Source organism: Plectropomus leopardus, chromosome 11, assembly GCF_026936395.1.
Source record: "Plectropomus leopardus strain MGB_pleo_1.0 chromosome 11, ASM2693639v1, whole genome shotgun sequence".
Taxonomy (NCBI): domain Eukaryota; kingdom Metazoa; phylum Chordata; class Actinopteri; order Perciformes; family Serranidae; genus Plectropomus; species Plectropomus leopardus.
Window position 1 is genome coordinate 17579329 of NC_142186.1, and position 22457 is coordinate 17601785.

The 22457-nt window shown below is 41.1% G+C and overlaps 1 protein-coding gene across 1 annotated transcript in view; it reads left to right on the forward strand.

Annotated features, from left to right (window-relative positions):
- nphs1 (NPHS1 adhesion molecule, nephrin) overlaps positions 1-22457 on the forward strand; it is an 81377-nt gene that overhangs the window by 23174 nt on the left and 35746 nt on the right. Inside the window, exons 3-6 of the mRNA XM_088084130.1 lie at positions 5211-5340; positions 9674-9767; positions 13862-14056; positions 19971-20093. Of these exons, the coding sequence (XP_087940256.1) occupies positions 9704-9767; positions 13862-14056; positions 19971-20093 (382 nt within the window). The 5' untranslated portion in view covers positions 5211-5340; positions 9674-9703. The remainder of the gene's footprint in view (positions 1-5210; positions 5341-9673; positions 9768-13861; positions 14057-19970; positions 20094-22457) is intronic.

A 22457-nucleotide genomic window follows, 5' to 3' on the forward strand; every position in this document is an offset into this window, starting at 1 on the left:
CCAGTCAATCAGTGAATCAGTATGTTGGGCATTTACTGTGGAATCGTGACAAAAAGTTTCTTCACAAATTCAAGGTCACAGAGCATAACTACTTGATTTACAAATGGTCATTTTGTGGGTGTTGTATTCCTTTAAATATTGAAGTAATGTGGTTCTTTTGGTAAATTCAGCCATTTAAGCAATAAATCAAGTTTAGTTTGTTTCAAATTCTTGCTTTTTTGCTACAGTCCACTCCGGAAGCTTCACACTACACAAAGCAGAAGCATTTACAGTAACAAACACAGTGACACTTTATAATAAAACAGCAAATATCATCTCACCTCAACAACCACAGCATTTTTAAGAAAATACCTGGCTAAGTGTTAGAAGATCTGATCCCTAGATGAAAATTCTGAGTTGTGGCTCTCAATTTAAGACATATTGTCTATTCAATACATTATGTGTACTGAACTGAAAGTGTGTCTTCAAAGAAGCTTTGCCTTGGGTGTCAGGTTGAAGTGACAGTACTCCAGCAGGAATCCTTGCTTGGTAATTATCACAATAATAATCTAAACTGAATCATTGAATCACTGCAGTGAAAACCTCACTGCGTGACCTTCTTCAGTAATAAGAAAGAATCTCATTCTCCTGAGGTGGAAATTGCAAAATCTTCACCTCTCTGGTAATACCAATACTTTGAGGTAGAGGTGAAGAGGAACATTTCCACTGACCTCTGTTCACTATTCTTACAGTTATAGTGGTGAGGGTTATTGTTAATGGTTGGGAGAAAAAAATGACTCCAGTCATGGATATTATTTCATAGAAGATGTAGAAGTGTGATGATGTTTGTAGGGGGTGTACACATTTGTGTGTGCGGTGTATGTGGGTGTGTTTCTGGACAGCAGAACATAAATAATGGAACACAAGGGTTTTGTTATTAAAGTGGCCTTTTATTGCTTAATAGCTTTTGTTAAAGGCTTGCCTTGGATCCATTCAGTATAGCTTCTTTCCATGCCTTGTTTTTGCCCCCATTTTTAGCTCGGCCAGATTTAGCTCAGTTTCATCCTCTAATCCTTCTGTTTTGTTACTGACACTGGGAGAACAGCCTGGGCTGTGTGGCTCAGCCCCGCCTGTCAAAGCCTATAACATCTCTCACCAGGATCAGGTTATTGCCTGAGCTCTGTGTATCTTTATATTGAATTGCTTGTGATAGGATGCTCTGGTGTGTGTGTGTGTGTGTGTGTGTGTGTGTGTGTCTGTGTGTCTGTGTGTCTGTGTGTGTGTGTGTGTGTGTGTGTGTGTGTGTGGGTTTATCAGTGTGTGTGCGTCCATGCACATATGTTTGCGCATCTATTATTGTACATGGATGAGGTGGCTCTGAATGAGCGAATGGGACACACAAGAGTGGATACAACAATTGTCTTTTCTGACCTCAAATTTCAATATTGTCCCCTCATGTCTGTTCCACCCTCCCTTCACACCCACCGCCGTGTTCCCTGCTTTGCTCCCCATTCGTCCATCACCACAGCTGGGGTGATAGATGGGGCGGCAGAGACGGCGAACGTTAAAGTTTGTGGCCCGTGGACAGACAGCTCGGCATGAATATCAGCGGCACAGAGTAAAGCGCTGGGAATTGGATGAGCGAGAGTGAGAGAGGCGTCAGCACTTTCCCTCCCGTGCATTTTCACTCAGCCGGATTGAGTCTTATTATCTGACCCGGCTCCTCTTCTCCTCAGTGACCTAATAATATTGTTTCAGCGATCCTGTCCAGCCTCTGACCTCATGACTTCACACAGATATCTGTTAGATAAAGAGTTTCCCGAAAAAGTCTGGTACCCTCTTAGCTTGTGCTTCTTCCTTAGCCCAGGTGTGAAGCAACTTAGTGATATTTATTTTTACTGTCTATCTAAATGTTACTGCAATTAAATTAGCGTCATACAGTCATCAGTTACATAGCCGTATCTAATGCTGTTTATTAGTCTGATGAAGATTTTATCTAATACACTCGCTCAGTAAGCCTCCTAATGTTGTGCTTCACCTAGACAAAGATCTGCATAAAACCTCATCAACGAGATCTCACTTGATTGGTCGACAGTGTTTGTTTGTTATTAACAGCGGAATCAGAGTCGCAATATCAGTGAATTAACATGGTTATGTAGGAGCTTGTTAGGCAGCTGAGGTAAATGGGGGAGATTTGGGAAATAATCCCTCCCCAATCTGGACACCACAGCTGGTTGTCTCAAGCCTTTCCATCCATCCTGACAAACACACACGCACACACACACACACACACACACACATTTGCACACATATAGCTCTGAACTCCATGATGCTGCCAACATGCATAGGGACACAAGTATGGGGATTGAAAGGGAACAGCAAAGAGTGTGTCGGTGTTTTTAATTGGGTTTTTCCAAATCCGTCTTAACCCCGATACATGTCCGTCCACATGCTCCGGCATCACTCGGTCTACAGGTCACCCAAAGCACTGCAAGTTGAGAATCTTTCCTTGCAAAAGTTGCCAGCAGTGGGACGAGGTTCACGTCCCCATTCAGACCTCATCACTATAGCAGACTTTTGAAGAAAGAAAGTGCTCGTGAAGGGGATTAGGCAACTATCTATGCTGTCAGACTTTTGAAAGTTCTCTTATCTTTGTTTGCTACTGTTATTTTAAGCGATGCCTTTAATTGTTGTTGCTGGTTTCTGATGATGCAAGTTCTCAGTCTGCGGCTGCCTGTTAAATCTTCTCCTCCTGTGGTCGACTGGGAGCCAGATTGGCCAGGGGAAAAAAAAAACATGTTGACCTTGTCTACAGATTTAGAACACAGAAGCATCACTGATATGGCAGCTGTACTGTGGCAGGCAACAGAAGCCGGGGCTCCAATCAGATCATCAGGTCAGATGGCTGCGGTTAATGTTGAGGCTCACAGTGTGGATGTAATACCCTCCAGCTCAACGCGCAAAGATAATTTTGCAGGCTTTTGTCAAGAGCCCTTAGAAGTCTTGAAGGGTTACGAAGGCCCTTTTTTCATTAAATTAACAACTCTGTCGAACTAGTTAAATCCTCCTCATCTTGGTGTGGATTGCATATGGGGTGTTGAATATCTCTGCCTGTGTGAACTGTTAGCTACTGACTCCAAGCTGTCAAATTCATTTCATAATTAAGTTTTTTTTTTTTTTTTTTCTTAATTTGACAAGTGACAGCATCTGAGCTGCCACATTGCTAATGGCTATCTGAATGATTTAAGCACGCCTCTTATACCATGCACATTCCACACAAGTGCTGCACACACCCACAGGCACACACAGGAACTCAAACACACACACAAAAAAATATTGCATGCAGTCTCACTCCTACTCCACTTTTCTGAATCAATCTCCCGGACATGACCCTATCTTTCCCTCTTCCACATATTGTGTTGCTTTCCACCGTAGTGCTTATTGCTTTCTTTGATTAATCTTCCTCCTTGCTTTCCCTGCTGCACTGGTCTGAGTCAGTAGACTTCCTGTTGGTTTTCAAAACAACTCTTCATGTCAGCCCCCCCCCCTTCCCCTGCCCCTCCCTCGTCTTTCTATTCATCACTCCACAGCCCATTTTACAGTATCTTTCTGTCTCCTTCCTCCATCCGTTTCTTGCGCTCCATTACCTTGCTCGTTCGTGTCCCCTTCATCTCACCCTCTGCCTGTCCAACCTCCTGACATGAATTCTTTTTACCCTCTTACTGTATTTCCCTCCTCTTCCCTGCTTTTCCCCTCTCGCCATTCATCTTCAGGTCCTCTGTCCATCTCCCTCCCTCCCTCACCACCTCTCTGTCAGGCCCCAGCTCTCTCCCTCCTCTTCCTTCGTCTGGCAGTGGAGCGGCTCCACTCTTGCTGACAGTGCTGTTTGTGTGAACTGAGTGCTGAGCTTCACAGCCCCCTCGCCTCCCATTGCTCTCCCCTCCCCTCCCCACCCGCCGCCTCTCCTCCTCATCCTCTACCTCCCTCCCTCCCTCCTTTCCTCCTGCCTCCCACCTACATACCCCTCCAGGCGGGGGAATTAACCTTCCAGCCCTGGGCTGCTGGGCTTAATGACTGTCTGTGGGGCCGGCTCCGACTACACAGCCCAGCTGCTAACATCTGGGCCACACACACCCACTCACCGCCTATACGCAAAGACAATCACGCAGAATTACACCGGACACTGGCACTGTGCAGCATGCACAACATACGGTCACAGTCCTTGAATTTGTGCCACTATGCTGTGTCATTATCATTTTTTCTTTATTGCCTGCTGTGCAAATGTGGGAGTTTCTTAGCGTCCTCTCCCAGACAGCGATCGGTGTATCATTACTGCATGGCTGACCCATAGTGGAACAACAGATGCAGCAGTATAACTGCCTTTGTTTATACAGAGCAAATAGCTTGTCCATATAGTCAACACCGAGCCACAGCACAAGCGTGGACTATCAGCAAATCAAATGAAAAATACATGTACGTGGAAAATAAACATGACCTTTAAGTTGTCTTGCTAGAGGAGCTTTCAGTATGTTCCACTGAGCAAATGGCGGTATTCTCCAGCCACCATTCAGTTGGAAGTATATAATTGACAAGGGGGGGGGGGGCAATATTCAGAAAGAAAAAAATCAAATATCCCACTGTTGAAAGTGAATTCTTTGGCCTGTCTCCATCTCTGCAGCCGTGCAGATCACCCCAGGAGTGTTCACTATAGGAAATACAGTTATGTGGATACTCTCTATTCCATTCATTATGTATGAGCATAAATGTTACAAACTAGCAGCTGTGAAGACATCCATGTTGCATCTGTATCTTTGAGGGCTGCACTGCTCCTTCCAACCCAGTACAGTGAAATGCTAAATTATGGGATCCATGAATACTCCGCAGAGAGGCTGAATAGAAAGAAACTACAGGCATGTTCCTCTGCTCTTATTGCTGGCTCGCTGCAACTTTATTACGCTTTTATAGTTATTTATTCAATTCTGCTGAAACAAGAGGTCCAACAACTTTTTAAATGGTCATTTTGTTACTCCGTGGCCTTAGAAGTATTAAAGACTGCTCTGAAGCCTTGCTGGAGCCATGACATTGTTATTATTTCTTGACATTTATTCTCCCGTTTGGATGACCCCCCTGTAACCGCTGCCACCAACACTCCTCATATGCACACCTTCATTCATTCTTCAGTCTCTGCTACTGCCTCTCTCCCTCTCTTTATCTGTGTGCCTCTGTCTTAGACTAAGGAGCGAGAGAAGGGGGAGTCCCATTGGCATTCTTTAACATCTCCGTTGCTCACTCGTGTTCAGAGAGCCATCTGTAGATCAGGAAGACAAAAAGACGCTCCTGAGCCTCGGCGTCACTCAACAGGTAAGCACAGCTCTCTTTCTCTCATGCAAATCCACACACCTATTCAAAGATTCTTGGCTTTTTTTTTTTTTTTTAAGAAGGAGGTACCCCCTCTCTGTGTGTCTGCCTGCCTGCCTCGCTCTCTTTCTCTCTGTGCACCCTAGGCAGACAGATGTGCTTGAGTTAGTGGAGGTTGAAAGAAGGTTTTGCCTCTCTGTCTCTCAACTTTTTTCCTGGGGAGAGCAGGTGTGTGAGTGTGTGTAGCGAAGTCAGAGTAATCCAGTAAACTTGGAACACTTTGAGCTGAAGGGAGTGGAGACAAAGCAGCCAAACACCTATCTTGGGTTTCTTTGAGTGCCTTGAATTTGCACTGGACACGTCAAGCTGCTGGACCAAGATGCAGCCTGTCTGTCCTTGAGGCTGACGTCTAATCTGTCTGTGTTTAGCACATCCAGTTAGGTCTTTATCACACTGCTTTAAGAATGCTGTGTTTTATGCACAATCAATGATTCGGTTGCGATTACAATCTGCTGATAATCTAATCTGTATCTTTTAGAAACATCTATCAGCAGTTCAGTGTTAAAGCAGTGATGGTTCACAACGCAGCCTCTATAAGCTACAGTAATTGGAGCCACAGGCAGCTTGTGAGATTGGTAAGAAGTTAGGTTGGTATTAAGATGTAGGACCACATCTGAATTGGATGGCTGCACGGGGGTTGAAACTTCATTTTCTGCACATTGACTGATTTCATGGGGTTTCACGTTAAATTGGTCTAGGATTGAGTGTATTGAGTCGTTTGATGATGTTATGAAAGACGCCATTAAAAATCTACCTGTCGGGGTCACGCTGAATGGTTCAGCTACTTCTAATGCCCTTGCGGGGAGAGTGGCAGTCCTGTCTCTGAAAGCGAATCAAATTTCAAATCAAACTTTCTAATTTGCATTTGTAAGAAGCTGGTGAAGAACAAGGTCAGAAAAAACTGTGGCAATGAGTGCTGCTGTAGTAAAAAAAAAATATGGGTCCTTTCTTATATTTGAAGACAGATTAAATTGCCATTCAGCCTGGTATTTATCTAATGTTACATTTTAAGCAACCGTTAAATGCCATATCAGAGGTATTCCACAAGTGCTACAACATCCCAGATTTTTCATGCAAAGAAAACAGACGTGTATCAGGGAATTAATATTCTCTTGACTGGCTGCATTTTTAAAGCAATTAAGGAGGTTGTTTGACTAGGTAATGGGAATGTGCGGGTGTCAGGCAGGCGGTGGGTGAGTCCCAATGAAAATGATGACTCATGAGGCCAGTGGTAACCTTTCTGTATTGGACAAACACTTCTCCTCACAGGGAAAACCTGCTGTACCTGAGCTCTGAAACCCAACGGAGGAGATGAAGTTCTGTCTGTTTCCATTGTACTGCAGACAAATGAAAGAAATCCTGTGCTTGTTATCAAGAGATGGGTAACTTTAAATTGCCATGCATATGAGAAGAAATGTCTGCATTAGGCAGGAGATAATGATTGTCATTTTGTTTACCTCCATGAGGCGTTAAAAAAAACAGAGAAATAGAGAAGATGGGCACTTTTAACCTCCGAAAAGAATTTCTATTCATTGAAGAGGGAAGTAATTGCCCTTGTGTGTTCAAAGAGTATACTGGGGGCTCTGAAATACACAAATGTTTTGAGAACGAAAAAAATAATTGAGTGTGAGTTAATTCTTATCAAAGCCTGTTGAAGTGCAACTAATCGACTGAGGGGAGATGCGTCAAAGAGCTGTTGCCTTCAATTCATTTTGTCTATTCAGATGAGAAAATATTTAGTTTTCAATTAAGTAAATCACTATTATTTGTTCCACTCCTGCAGCAGATAAATTGAAGTGATTACAAACTGACTTAAAATCCACAGAGGGCTCTTCCAGGTCAAATAAGAAAGAGTATTGGATGCAATGGGCACAGTCCCACAGCACGGCCTACAGACCTAATTCCAAACTGTCCCTGGGATCCATTCACAACAATGGCATTATCCTGACATCTGTTTGCATGTTCCCATGGGAAATGACCTGCAAAAACCAAATGCACAGTTGATATTGACAGAAGTTTTGACATGACATTGTTAAAGGACCATGACAGACGCATACAAGTTGTCATGCCGAAACAACAAAATATTACTCATCTAATGTTAAGGTATAGTTTATCAAACTAGCAGATATTATTGCAACTGTTCATAAGATATGCTGCTCTCATAATATTGTCAAGCCCCTAAAACTCTTGACAAATGTTTGGGAAGTGTTCATAGTTATTATGTGGGTTTTAAAAGTGTTATTTGTATAAAGCATATTCGGAACATGCATCTGACACATGATGACACATTGACACATTGTCTGTTGCCTGTTTACAGTCTGTATGTTGTCATGGATACACAATAAACAGTTTGCAAGACTTAGCGGAGGCCCCCAGGAAGTGTACCAGGCTTTGAAGCCAGTTTTCTTAGTGGCCCAACAGTGAAATTACAACCGCTTTGTGGCCGAAAAGGACTTTTTCCCGCAGACTTACATGGAAATGACAGGAGTCAGAGTTCTCCTGAGCAAATGAGCATCATCCAAGTAATTTGCCATGGCAGTGGAACTTTTTGAACAACTGTCATGGAATAATGGGGCCCTGCCTTCAATGCTGTATCCAGTTGTTTATACACATACATGAACTGTGGTATAGAAACACATCCAAAAGAAAAATCTGCATTTCTGGTCTGAGGGAGAAACATAAGTACTTATAAATATTGTGAAAGAGTTAGATACAAACAGTTGTTTGTATATGTGCAAATATCACAATGCCGAACTTTTCAAGAAGATGGTAGGAATGAATAAGTGAGGCTGTGTTCACACGGTTGAACACTTGAACGAGTATGCATGGCTTCATCTAAAAGCGGATAGGGCCTGTTAGTGGAATATTTTTACATTTTAACTTAATTTAAGTTAACAATGATCATTTCTAACTATTCATAATATAGTTATAAATATAATTAATTCATATAGAGAATTTTTAAAAAATTATTTTTATTACCTATATAAACGAGGAATGAGGAGTAGGAATGTTGTCTTTTTGGAACAAGTAGAAAATTTAGAATGTGTCACTCATGTAAACGTAGTGAGGGTCACTTACACCATATTTTGTGATAAGCAACATGTTAGGGTACCTTGTATGTATGGCTGCAAGTAAACAGAAATAGGGCCTACTAGTGATTTTTTTTTTTTATTTTAACTCAATATGAGTTTATAATCATAGTTCATAACTATAATAATTTAATAATTAAACTATTTATCATAAAAAATATAATTAATTAATAAATTGGAATGTTGTTTCTTTTTCATTTCTCTTAGCCATGTAAACAGCTTAGTAGTTATGATGTCTGCAATATTCTGTGCAAGTAAATGTGGTCAGTGTCTCTTCCAACATTAACACTACTTGTAAACAGAGGTTAATTTAAGCTTCTTTTTTTTTTTAAACCCACAATGCTATGTTTCAGGACAGGACACTTTGTATTTACCACACATTTTATCATTTACATTAGTGATGTAGTGTTGTTGTTTTTTTTAGTGATGTTATATAGCAATTTCTATGCCTATGCCTTTGAAGACATTTCATGATTTCCATTTAGCCATTGCTTTCCATTAATTTAAGTGCTGTGCAAAAATCAACTTGCAGAGACTTGAAAGGTTTTGTTTGCGCCGTATCAGGACAAGAGATCATATCTGCTTTGTTCTTCACTCTCTCAGCTGATCCTGAATTACTGTGCTAAGAGACGCAATGAAAAATGCCAAAAGCAGCCACAGAGGTCTTCATAGCAGCTAATCACAAATTCAAATGTTAAAATGTCCTTGTGACTCATCACAAGACTAAAACTAGCTGAACAAACTAAACCACTCAAACACAAACTTCTATAAAATACACAAATTAACGACACCATGCTTGTGAAACTGATTCCGTATGTACCACTGAAATTGTGATTAGACCATTATAAAAACCTTTAACTTGCCTTTTGTCTTTTTAAAGTTTTTCATGTTGTTAGTGAATGCTGATGCCGGATTAATGGACTAATTGGTTGAGAAACTGATTGGTTTTAAGAGTCTGCTGCAGTGGTGTTATAGTCATGTGTTTAGCATCAAGTCTCAATAGCTTCTGACAAAGTAAACAGTAAACTGATAACACACTGTCGATTTTGTTTACTTAGAGGCAAACCTTGAAAATGAACTTAATGCACATGTCTTTTAAAAACATACGCCTACTTAATCAGTCTTGTATGGTACATGGAGTTTATGTTTTGTATATTTCATGTCATTCTTCTTTTCATTGGTTCCAGGACTGTGGAAGGTCAGGTGTCAGTGGTGAAATGGACTTCTTGTCAGCATGGATTGTGTCTTCCTCGGCTCTACCCTTTCTCTGCTTCATCTGGGGTAAGAGAATCAAATGTCACCATGGAGCTATCATTACAGTAACTGTGGCCTTTTCAAGTCCCATCCGTGTTCAGGCCATTCAGCTGAGCAGAGAAAACCTTGACTTTACTGAAGCCTTAAATGAATTTTCACGGCAATATAATAGCCACTGTGTGTCCATGTGTATGAGTTGCCTTCTGGAGTCGCATAGGTTTGCAGTGAGGCATTTGCTGTGAATGTAAGTCAGTTAGACTAACCAGGTTAATCTTATACTTACCCATTAATGTGTGAAAATCTTGTCTAGGTTACCACGTTTACTGCAGAACTAATGGGCTTACTATACATGCTTTTCCTTTCACAGTTTTTTTTCAGCATCTGAGCAAATCAGGCATCAGCTGGCAAATTAAAGTGGTGAACAGGATGGACTATTAATATAATCTTTGTTACCCTCCTCTGTTGTTATTGCTTAGTCAAATAGAAAACTAGCAGCTTCATCTTTTTCACTCTCTTTTGCTAGGGGATCATTCTTCCTATAAACTGGTAGAAAAAAAAAACATTTTATTGACCAATTTATTTCTGGTAACAGAGGGAACTCTCAGGGTATTATTGTTTCATGCAAATAGCTTAATCTGAATACTGCCTAAACTTTAGTATGTCCAATTGGGTTACTCCATGTGACCACAGTGACTTTTCTTCCAGGGTTGATGTTTAGCACAGTTTAGCTCAAAGCAAATCTGTCCGATGCGAGCAGTATGGTGCTGTGCGTGTTATCCGAGGCAGGTTTTATACACAGCATGTCCCTCCTAATCTCACCTCCAGCATTGACTAGTCTAAGCAGAAAATAAATAAAACCAACGTAATTTCACTTTTGCTACTGGGTGTTATGTACATAATATCTCCTGACTAGTTTCCATGGTGATTACCACAATGGCCTTTAGTTCAAGGACTAAACATAACCTTAAGTGATGTGGTAATATAATGGACAACATGGTCTAATATATATATACTGCTATCTTATGATGGAGGAGGAAAAGTATAGCTGTAAATAAAAAATCTGCATTAAAAGAAACCTTTAGTACTATATGTGTATGTATGGTATAAGAGGTCCATGCTGTAGCAAGAGAAGAACTTGCTGTTCCTAAACAAAATAAAGAAAATATCTCTACATTTAAAAGTAAAACTGAACATAGAAATCAGGTTTGAGAAACTGCATGCATATGTAATTGTAGACATCTGCTCTTGAATAAAGAATGGAAATTAATATTTCACGACAAGTTTTGACAGGTCATAGCAGGAAAGCACAGGTGTAATTAATAACATTAATTAATGATGGCTGCATTCCATTTAGGTGCTGCAGCTTTGGCACCCTGTGTACCGGCACGGCTTACTGGTACACTCAAATCAAATACCTGTGCACATGTGCATCAGCCAGTTCATTCAACGGGTCCACTTGTAGTAATAAATATTTCTAAATCAACAATGCGTCATATACTTGTAATGTAAAAGGGGACAGTCTAAGTGAGCAACAAACAGAGAATTAGAAAGAAAAGAATAATTAACACCCAAACCTTAGCTCAACTCTGGTCACAAGTGACAAAATGCAGGATAATGGCCACTGATGATATTGGCACATTAAATTCCCCCCCTAATTTCAACTGACTCAGTTAGTTTAAAGAGACAGACATCATCATTAGGCAGCCTGAATGAGAGAGGAGTAAGTGGCGGAGGGGGACCACAGGCAGGAAACAACAAACATGGTGAGGAATTAACTTGTGCTAAAATATAGCATACCAGTAAAAAGTAGAGAAGAGCCTTCTGTCAGTGAAATAGCAGCTATACAGCAAGTATCTAAAGCTTACATTGGCTAAAACTAGCTACCATGAGTTAGCTAACTAAAACACTGAAACTAGTTTGTTGTGTTGTATTACTTCCGATAAAAATAAAAATGTTCCTCAGCTCTTGGTTCACTTTTCTTCTGTTAAACAACAGAAAACCATGGGAGTGAAGAAAAGTATTTATGGAACTTACTGTAACATAAATACAACTTGACAGGATCATGCTGATCTCATGCACTGTTTGTACATATACACACGTAAAATAATAGACCAGAATTCATGCATAACCCACGTAATCGTGAAGGCTGCGATCATTTGACCAATGTTCTGATGGTCGTTAAGAATGAGGTAGTATGAAGAATAAAATTAAGTACATAACGTACCGTGAATTTCATAACCTGACAAAGCTATTCATCCTATTGTATGGTTATTTTTCTTAAAGTATCATATGAACGGTTGTTCATATCATACGTCCGTTTCCATACATTGCATGGATGTTTAAATAGAACTGGATACAGTGTTTGAGGCGGAGCCTTGTCTTTCTATAAAAGTTGCTCAGTGGAGCATAAAGCCAAAAGCAAAGCTAGTCTTCGGGTATAAACTTACACTGAGTTGATTAAAAAAAAAAAAGAACAAAAAAGCTGCTGATTTACAGATGTCTTTTTCAGAATCTAAGGGAACATGTTTTTTAAGGGGCCTGATGTTATCATAGCCTGTTAGGACCATCCTGATGGTGTGAGCTTAACATTTGTACTACCGCCCACTGAAAGTGTTAGGGGCCGCAGAGAGTCCAGACTGATACAGAGAGTGAAACAGTGTTTAGCTCAGGTCATCAGGATGGTTTTTTACCAGGCTAATGTTATCATGTGACAGACCCAGAAGTTGTACTTGCACCTTTTGGCCACTATGAAAAAAAACATAATCTTATCTTCAAATACAGGTGCTCTTCCTGTACCCAGTCCTCTTTATACATCCAACAACAGCACCAACATTTTTCCTCACAAAAAACTCCTTTTCTCCACCTTTTAGAACTCTTAATTCAATCCCTCATCTATGGCACGTGACTGACAGGTCACTATTATAGAAAACACATCCCACAATATTATTTCCTATTTACTGTCTTACACTATTAAATACTTTAGGCTAAAGCTTAAGTGGCAAAACCTCTAAATTCATCTTGTAAAGGCAAGATTGTGCTACTTTTACATTTAAAAGTTACATGCTCTGACTGTAGCACTTGAGAAGTCTTATCGCTACATTTTGATGTGGTATTTGGTATTTCTTTGTCTCAGAATAATTCAGTAAAACTATTGGAGAAGGTGCTGTTGAGTATTCATTTATGTAAACTGTATGCAAATGTGCTCCTGTGTTTGGTTGTTTGTATGCATCCTCTGTAATGGCCAATCTTGCCCTTCATATTTGACGTGAGGTGACTGGTTCAGCCTTGATCTGAGAGCTCTGCCTCTCACTCATGTTGTCAGACGCAACAGAGCATGCACTTCACAAACAACTTGGTCATTGCTTCAATGAAGGTCAAGATTCAAACAGCCCAGCGGAATCGGGCTGGCTTCTCTGTGGGGCATTGTTTAAACGAGAGTCACGCTTAGATATTAGGCATTAATTGGAGTTTGCGTTTGGCTCCTTGAACTGAATTTATTCAAACATCCTTATGCATTATAATAATATAATCCTAGCCCCAGTGTTAGAGGCTCATGGGTGGCCTGTTTTAAGGTTACCTTCCTGACTCAAGTGCACTGCACCACAGAATGTCACCTAAGAGCCTGGCTGAAGGATGGCCAACCCCACCCATGACAAACAAGGGGGATTAAAGTGATAATCATTACTCTTCCCAGGAGGAATTAGCTGGTGGGACATCGACATTGAAGAAAAACCGCAGGTGAACGAGGTCTCTGATACCCCATGCTTTTTCCCTCCACCCAATACCCTATCTGCATGGCCGAGGGGGGATTTAATTCGCAGTAATTACTTTATTGACTCATTTTCAGGGCCGTATCACTGTGCAGTTTCCCATCAATAAAACATATGCCAGGATGAATAATGTGGCCAGGCACAATAGGGTGCCTTCTCAGACAAAAGACCATAAGACTGCATCCCTGCGGTGTATGTTTATGCCATGCTCCCTCTATTCTTTTTACTTCCTCACACATACACAGCCCTTGTTCTTCTCCACCTCTTTACATTAAATCCCATCACACCCCTACCCTGCTCTTCCACCCCACCCCCCCAACTCCTTTTCTCCTCCTCTTTTCATGTCCCCAGGCACACAGGCCCAGCAGGCCTTCAGGTCGGAGCCCAGGAACCTCACTGTGCGGATGGGAGCCACAGCTGTGTTGAGGTGTGAGGTGCTGCGGGCCTCGGGGACTGTGCAGTGGGTGAAAGATGGACTCCTCCTGGGACCACAGAGGAGCCTGCCAGGCTTTCCACGCTACAGCATGATTGGAAACCCCCAGAGAGGTAAACAGAGATACTCACGGAAAAAGGTCTATGGCCTGTTGGGCTTTGATGGACTTATTCAAGCTAAATAAATGAACTTGGGTGATAAAAGCACCACTAAAAAGGCATCAGAATTAGTCAGCATGAATTGCCCATGGTTGAACGAGGCTTGCATTTTATGGGTTTGGCAAAGAATAAAAACTCTCAAGACTATCCAGATGAGTTGAATAAGACGAAATAACACCGGTCAAGGTAAAGCTAAGCCACTGTGTTGACTAGAACATGATGTCAGATGTGGAGAGGGTACATGGAGACGCACTAAAGAAAGTAACACAATAACATGCTGTCAGCATTAGATTGATCCTGCGTACTTCTTTATGTTCTCGTGACACATAGTTCAGGAACCAGTGCAGCTCGATGTTGGTTACTCTTAAAGTAAATGAGATGATGTTGTTGCTATGGCTTCAAAGCTGTAATAAAGCAACACAGACATTACAGGAGCCTTATGGCGCATTGGCTCTCTATACAGGGAGCATCTGGGACCGAGGTGATGTTATTGTCAACAGCCTCTCACACATCCCCCTCACTGTCACTCACATGTTAAGACCAAAAAAAATTAAAACAGCAGAGTGTCAGCAAATCAGTGAAATGTGGCAGGGAATAAAGTGCATTGCAGAATCTGCAACACAGTCTATAAAAAGTAATAGCCAATTAGAAGGCAATCCCGTGTAAGAGAAGAGCATCTGTTCCTGATCAGCCCGCAACTAGACAAGCCGCACTTCACTGTTGCACAGTGTGGGAGACCGCCAACGATACATAAACACTGCATAGATGCCCATCCATACGTTGTCAATGCTTATTAACACCAAGACTTTATAACACTATAATGTTGTGTGTTCATTGAGTGGTTGTCAGGGAGCAAACAGTAGGCATGACAGCAAGTACAGGGTTAGGAGCAAAAAAAATTGCACCTCTTTACCTCAACAACTACAAAATAAATATGTATACACATAAACACATGGGCCACAAACACAAGCTGTCCAACATACACTCACACTTTACCAGGAAAAGAAACTGCAGACTGATGTATGCAATCACTTTACACTGCACCGAAAGAGCGAAAATCATTTAAGATGGCACTTGACTGCACTTGATACTCCACCAGTTTTCACTGATTGTCACCATCAGTGATGTTTATTGATGCTTAAAAAAGCCTGAAATCACACGTTCACTGAAAGAGGAGAGGCCAGCGTTGATTTCAACATACACTTACAGTAGATGTAGCACCCTTAGTTCACCAAGCGGAAGCAATAATGTTAATGTGTATGGACACGAGCCTAGATCTAGGATTTCATGCATCTGTGCGCAACAATGTGCATTGTAAAGACAAACACACAGAAGAACAGATAAAACAGCTTGTTCAAGGCACCAAAGCATTAAGTTAGTTTTATTTTCAGTGATTGGTCCACAAGGTGTAATTTGATTATAGTGCATGGCATGCAGCCAGCCAATCAGGCAAAATTTAATTACAAACATTTGTGTTCACATGACATCACATGTACTGCAAGTGTCTTATATTTTTCTTATCTAATTACCTAACTAACATCAAGCATTTATGAAGTTATGAACCGAAATCACACGTGAATATTAATAGTTTGCGATATATTGGTGATATGAGTGCTTTTTAATCAAGTTATATTATATATATATCATATATTCTAGGCATGTTAGCATGCAAAAATACTCTTTATTCCTTAGACAGTCATGCTGAACAGCGCCAGAAACAGATGTGATTAAGACCCTTCAGTTAGTTCACACCTGTCACACATAAACACTGCATAGACACCTGTCACATACAGCAGTAGCACTAAACACATAAAGATATATAACCTTTCTGAAAGGATGAGTGGCGCTTTGAAGCTGGGCATGTTTTCTGAAACATGCTGTGTGATTTTCAAATAACAAAACTAACAAAACTTTATTGCTTATTATGTTCAGCTGACTGAACGATGTAAAAAGATTGTCAGAGATCAATAATTGATACTAGTTTCCTTTTTCTCATTCCACATCAGTTGGGACTAACTTTTTCAAATTATGTAAAAATATGTATTTCGAGCAAGTGACAACATATGATGTTAAAAAATGAATGCAGTGCAGACTTGACAAAAACTGCAATGGTTTTAATGGCCGCTTGAGGCTGCCTGTCAAAAGCCAGTCAGTCCCCATAGACCCCCATGTTAAAACACATAACTTTACAGCGTTTCCATCAGGGGACAACTTCCCAAAAAAAAACTGTATTTCATCAAATGGCCACTGGAGGCTGGCTCTGAAAATGGAGAATAAATAATAATGAATTCCTATAGGCCCCCCCCCCCCCCGCTAAAATTGCCCAACTTTACAGCAGAAATAAACATGTAAATCCTGGTACAAAAAAGGTTTTGGTCTCTATAGCTTATTTTATTATCTATGACAACTGTCTAAATTTTTTTTATGACTCATTTACATTTTCTTAAGGCTTGAAGTTCAGCATATTTAAGGGTAGTGCCACTTGAGTGACAGGCTGTCTGTGAGGCAGATCCTCTCCTCGCTACTGCACAACTCCAAAAACAATGGCCGTAATGCCAAAGTCAAGGCGTCCAAAACAGCAGAACACAAACCAACTGGTGATGTCACTAAAGCTACATCAATTATTTATACAGTCTATGGTTCCCACCCACCTTTTTTTTTTTTTTAATGTTTTTTCAATTTGCACACAAAAAGTGATTGAAAATGCCAAAATTTTGAAAAAAATCTCAAATGAATGATGGCATGAAGCCATGACATGCCTTCATTGCATAAGCTGCTATAAGATCTCTTCCTCAACTCTGTATGGCTTTTTAAACTCTTGTTTTTATGCAATAGGGCTGTTACCAGAACTCCTCCAAGAGCATGGATAGAGTTGTAGTAGTTGTAGTTAATATTTTTTTTCCATTGTCCGATGTGCTCTCCATTATTATACATTCATTTGAAGTGTGACTGGCGCTCTTCCTTCTTCAATAATGGCTCCTGACTGGAGAATTAGCGGCACCTACCGCTTATCCTGATGAACCAACTCACAGTATTTTATAATAGTAGAGGATGGAAAAGCACAAAAATTGGCTTTTTTGCAGATTTGTTTGCTATTTAGTTAAAATATTACAAAACTCCGATGGAACCCCAGCTTATAAGTCAGAGATGTCCCCCACTCCTCCACCGCTCCACTCTCATGTCCTGAGACGGTCACTTCTGGACCAAAAAATCCAAGATGGCAATGGCCTAAATGCCAAACTCGAGGCTTCAGGCGGTAGTCCATAAACCACCGGGTGACGTCATGCTTGCTACATTATTTTTATACAATCTATGGTTTTGAGCTTTAGGGCCAAAACACAAATGTAGATTTGCATAGGGGAGAATACTCCTACCCTTGCATAATGGCTATATAGATATACTGTATCCCCCAATTTTAAAGGCCCGAGCTGAAATAAATACAGAGTAATGGACAAATAAGCAAATCGCATTGCAGCCAACAGCCATCTCCCCAGCCATAAATACACATTCTCTGCAACTTGATTGCAATATTTGTGAGTAATTCCAGGAAAGAGGAATACGATTAATAACTTCAATGTCTCTCTCTCTCTCTGCACTCAATGATAAGTTAGGTGTGAAAATTGCTTCTGGTTGGTGTTAATTATCTTGCCAGCTTACTTGACACATGCATTTTTAGGCCTGGGTGGTTGTCAGACCAAGATACTATTTTGCACGTTAGTAGGCTGTGAGCCAGAGAATCAGGAGCTGGAAAACCAACACTGAACATCATCTAATCCCCACAGGTTATGGCAATGCATCAAACAAATCAAGCCCCGCTGGCATGCCAGACTATCAGAAGAGAGATACAGAAAGAAGGACTCTGCCTGGCATCAATTAATAGACAGTTTATTCGGTCGGCGTTGTGAATCTGGGATTGGATTTCATTTACCATGCTGGAAAGTCATTCTGAAACAAAATGCCTCTGCTATGAGTTTAGACAACCACTTGCATGTCAATGGAAATGCCTGCAGCGGGAGGTTCTCAGCAAGTGAGATGTTTCCATTTTACAGCAATACAAAAATAGTCTATTTATAATCAAATCAAATACCCAAACGTCAGTAGTGGAGCATATTACCATACTGAATTGAAATGCCAGACTGTCATTGTACAAATTGCTTTTATTGTTAATTTTCCCATTTCCCAAGTTGAAAATTGCCTATAATTCAGACACTCTGAAATCAACACAGAAGAAATTGGGCCTGCAGGAGATACTTATCGATATACATGCAACAACTCTGAACAGCGAGTGTGATATTCAGTAGAGATTGAACAAGAAAACCAAATTAGCTCTTATTCTTTGTGATTATTAGCACATCCTGATGTTATCTATCCTCCTTTGCATGGAAAGGGGCCAGCTGAGGTGGTTCGGGCAGCTGATCAGGGTGCCTCCTGGGTGCCTCCTCTTACAGGTTTTCCAGGCACGTCCATCTGGTAGGCGGCCCCTGGTAGACCCAGAACACACTGGAGGGATAATATAGCTCATCTGGCCTGGGAACGCCTCAGGGTCCTGCATAAGGTCCTGGAAAATGCTGCTGGTGAGAAGGGCGTTTGGAATGCCTCACTGACCTCGCAGCCTGGCTCCGTATAGGCAGAAGATAATGGATAGATGGACATCAGTATTCCTATATAAAGGGCAGGAGGCAATATACAGACAAATTTTCTCTTATTTTTGTTAAGTTTTATAAATTGTCAAGAGCACTGTTACCATTGATCCAACGGTAACAAGGAAATTTAATTTTTAAATTGGGAGAACATAAAAAAAGAATATTAGCATACATATATTGGCCTATTAATAAAAAAAAAACAACAACACCCATGAATGCTTGTGAAATCATGTGAGCTAGCTAGTGCTAAATCACTGTGAAGCACTCAGCTAACATTTATGTACTATTGAAACATTTTGGCCAGTTTGCTGTATTATTATGCCAGGTGTACGGACATTCTTGTGAGCTGATGACTCAACAACCACAGGCAAGCACAAATGAGAGAAGACCAAAAAATATTCAGAGAATTTCTCTACGGCACAATGAAAAAGTAAGACGGCTGGATTATTAGTTTAGAGTATTTTGATTTTCCTGTGAGTCATTTTTCATGCAAAAACATTTTATGGTTCCAGCTTCTTAAATGTGAGGACATGCTGCTTCTCCTTTACTTATTTTAATTGTTTTTATTCATGAACTTGATTTAATTTTTTCTCCATTTAGTACTTTTGCTTTAAATATTTAAAAACATTTTCCTGATTGTACTTGAATATCTTCACTTATGGAATATTTTCAGTGCAGTACTTTTACAAACACAGTATTTTCAGAATGTGGTTTTGTACTTTTACTTAAGTAAAGGACCTGAATAATTCCTCCACCACTGCTGCTGACACGATATTTACAGCATGACAAATGTTTCTCCATTACTAGGTTTTTTATTTTCCTGTAATGCCAGTACCAACTCTGTCTGTCTGTGAAAAACACGTTTATTTTCAGGTTAATAACATTTATTTCACATCTGCAGAACTTCTTCTTCTTCTTACACTCCTTTTTGCTGGCATCTCTCCAATTCTTGAGCATGTGCCAGAATATTTGCACACACAAAATTTGTGCTTATATAGTGTTTAGGGGACGTTACCTGTGCTAAAAGGTAATTTAGGATTAAATGGGATATATAATTGAGCACACCTGGGTAAAAGTAGATTTGAGTGGTTAGCACGATTTTGTGCATCTAGAGATGACTTCTCTTACTTAAAATTAAGAGAGAATATGATTGAAATTTAAGAGAATGTTTCTGCATTAGGCCCAGTGTGTCACACAGATAATTAATCTTTTCCTCTCTTTTCCAGCACAGTATCATCTTCAGATTGAGAAAGCCCAACTGGAAGATGATGCCTTCTATGAATGCCAAGTGGGCCGGTCTGAGAGCAGTGGAGCAATCATTTCCAGAGCAGCCTGGGTCAACATGCTAAGTGAGCACAACCATGGAGAGTGTGAACATCGGGGATGTGGGAGCTTATAAACATGTATTTTTCCAAGGTAACAAAATGATGTATGTCATCAGGCACAGTGAGCATCTTCAGGACTGCAGTAACATACACAACCTCTTGACCAGTAATCAGCATATAAAGAGCTGTTAAATATTCATTTCTATTGATAAAGAGCTTTAATTTGCCTAAGATAAGACATTTGAAGCAGCACACACTTGAACTTAGAGACCACATTTAAAGCATCCTTGGTAGAATACAGTAGAACTCAGCAGTTTCCTTCATACACAAATCATGTTTGAAGCATGTATGAACCATGAAGAAAGTCGTGATTTTTCTAACTTTTCTGACAGTATTTATTTCTTTAACAAGCACTATGCCATCCCCACATGTTCCAGTAGGTTTATGAGTTTAACCAGCAGCTACACAATATAAAGCATCAGAACAGCCTGGATTCCCTGGCAAGCCTCGGGGCGATCCATGTCTCTCCCTTGCACAGGAATAAATTATAACAGAAGTGATTGAAAAGTTCCTACTCAGACATGCGCTGGAATAGATGTAATTGTGCGACTACATTAGACCACCTGTTGTCACTCTATAACAACCGGTATCTCTCTCTCTCCCTTTCCCTCTTGCGTGTGGGAGCAAGCCCATATGTGGCAAGGAAAGGACTCTAAAAGAACCTTTCTTCTCCAGGCGCGGTTCATTTACTTACATCCCCCTCCCCATTCTGCACAATTTCTCCCTCTCTCCCTCGCTTTCCGGCTTTCTCTTTGGTGACCATGGAGAGGGGGGTTTTGTCAGAGAAGGGGGGGTTGCCGTGGCGATTCTAGCAGCCTCACTCTCCTCTGGGAAGAAAGCAGGTTTTTCTGACATCAGTGGTGATGGTGGGAGGGATGGCGGGTGGTGTGGGGTAGGAAGGGACATAGACCGCAGACGTCTCCTTTGAATGGCTACGTTCTGCTCCACACTGCAGCAGTCTTGTGTCCTACAGCAGGCCTACACCTGCAGCCACAGCAGGCCTGACTCCCACATTTATTACCTCGGCGTTGCCTATTGCACATGCGCCCACATGCACAAAGTCAACACGATTGCCTCAGGCTTTGTTGAAAAGGTCAAAATGTGTGGGAATTATGTTCGTGTTGCATCAGGGATCACTGGTAGTCGTATTTTACCATGACTGAAACCTACTGCTGGCCAGTGTGCCTTGACATGCTCTGATCTGAGTCCCAGCTGGTGTTTCTGTACAGCATCTTGGGAACACTTTCCAGCTGTTGACTGTTTAAGATGGACAGTTGCAGCTGCACTGTTGCAAAGGGCAAAGAGTAAAGTAATGGACTTAAAAAGCACTCTGCAGCCTTGCTCCTAAAGGGTCATTTGTTCCACCCCACCAACTCAACTGATTCAAAATACGTGACTAATCTGAGGCTTGATAATGAGCTGATGAATTCAATCTCCTGTTACTGCTGAAGTGGGACTGGAACCGTGCATCCTTTTGAAGAGCACTGTCTGATGAGTTCCCCACGGACTTCTCCATCACTGAACTACAGCTCCCAAGGCCCCACACCCCTGGCCAGTCAACCATGGCCATATCCCATCAAGCTCTACATCAAATCAAAACACTATAAACTCTTTATGAGGAGATACAGTGGCGGAGAGGGGAGGAATGTGAAAACAAAACAGAGATTGCTGGTCGTATAATTGGATTCTTGGGTCAGAGGGAGTGCTATCATGACTGGCTAATTCAAGATGGATCACCACAGGCAGTGAATAGCAAGGACAGAGGCAAAAATGTCAATAAGCCCCATCCATGAGCTTACAAAGAGATGTTTTCAAGACATTTCCATTGGTGCAACATAACTCCTGTGTGTTTTTGCCTTCCTGCAGAGCTTAGATAGGGGATTACTGCAATAGGCAGATCAAGTGGCAGTGAGTAATCCATGACAATAACAACCTCTACCCCCACTGCCGAACCCCCCTCCTCTTCTAAAACTTACCCCGCACTGTGCCCGTCACATACCTGACACATCCTGTGTCTCGGTTTATACCATTAGCCTTAGCATTTAATCCTATTAATGAACAACTCTCTCCCTCACCGCATTGCATGCCTGTACAGATGCCTCCTGCAAATGTTCAAAACAGTTATTTGATGTGTTCTGGTTTTAGACTCTGTTACTCATTCAGTTGCCATAGTTGGGTCTTACAGAGATGTTGGTGTGTGTGTGTGTGTGTGAGAGAGAGAGAGAGAGAGTGTGCCCATGTGTGTAAGCTTATTATCAGTGTTGGTTGGAGGTTAGAGGACATTTTAGGAACCAGGGCTATGGTGAGGTTTTTGCGGTAGCTAATGAG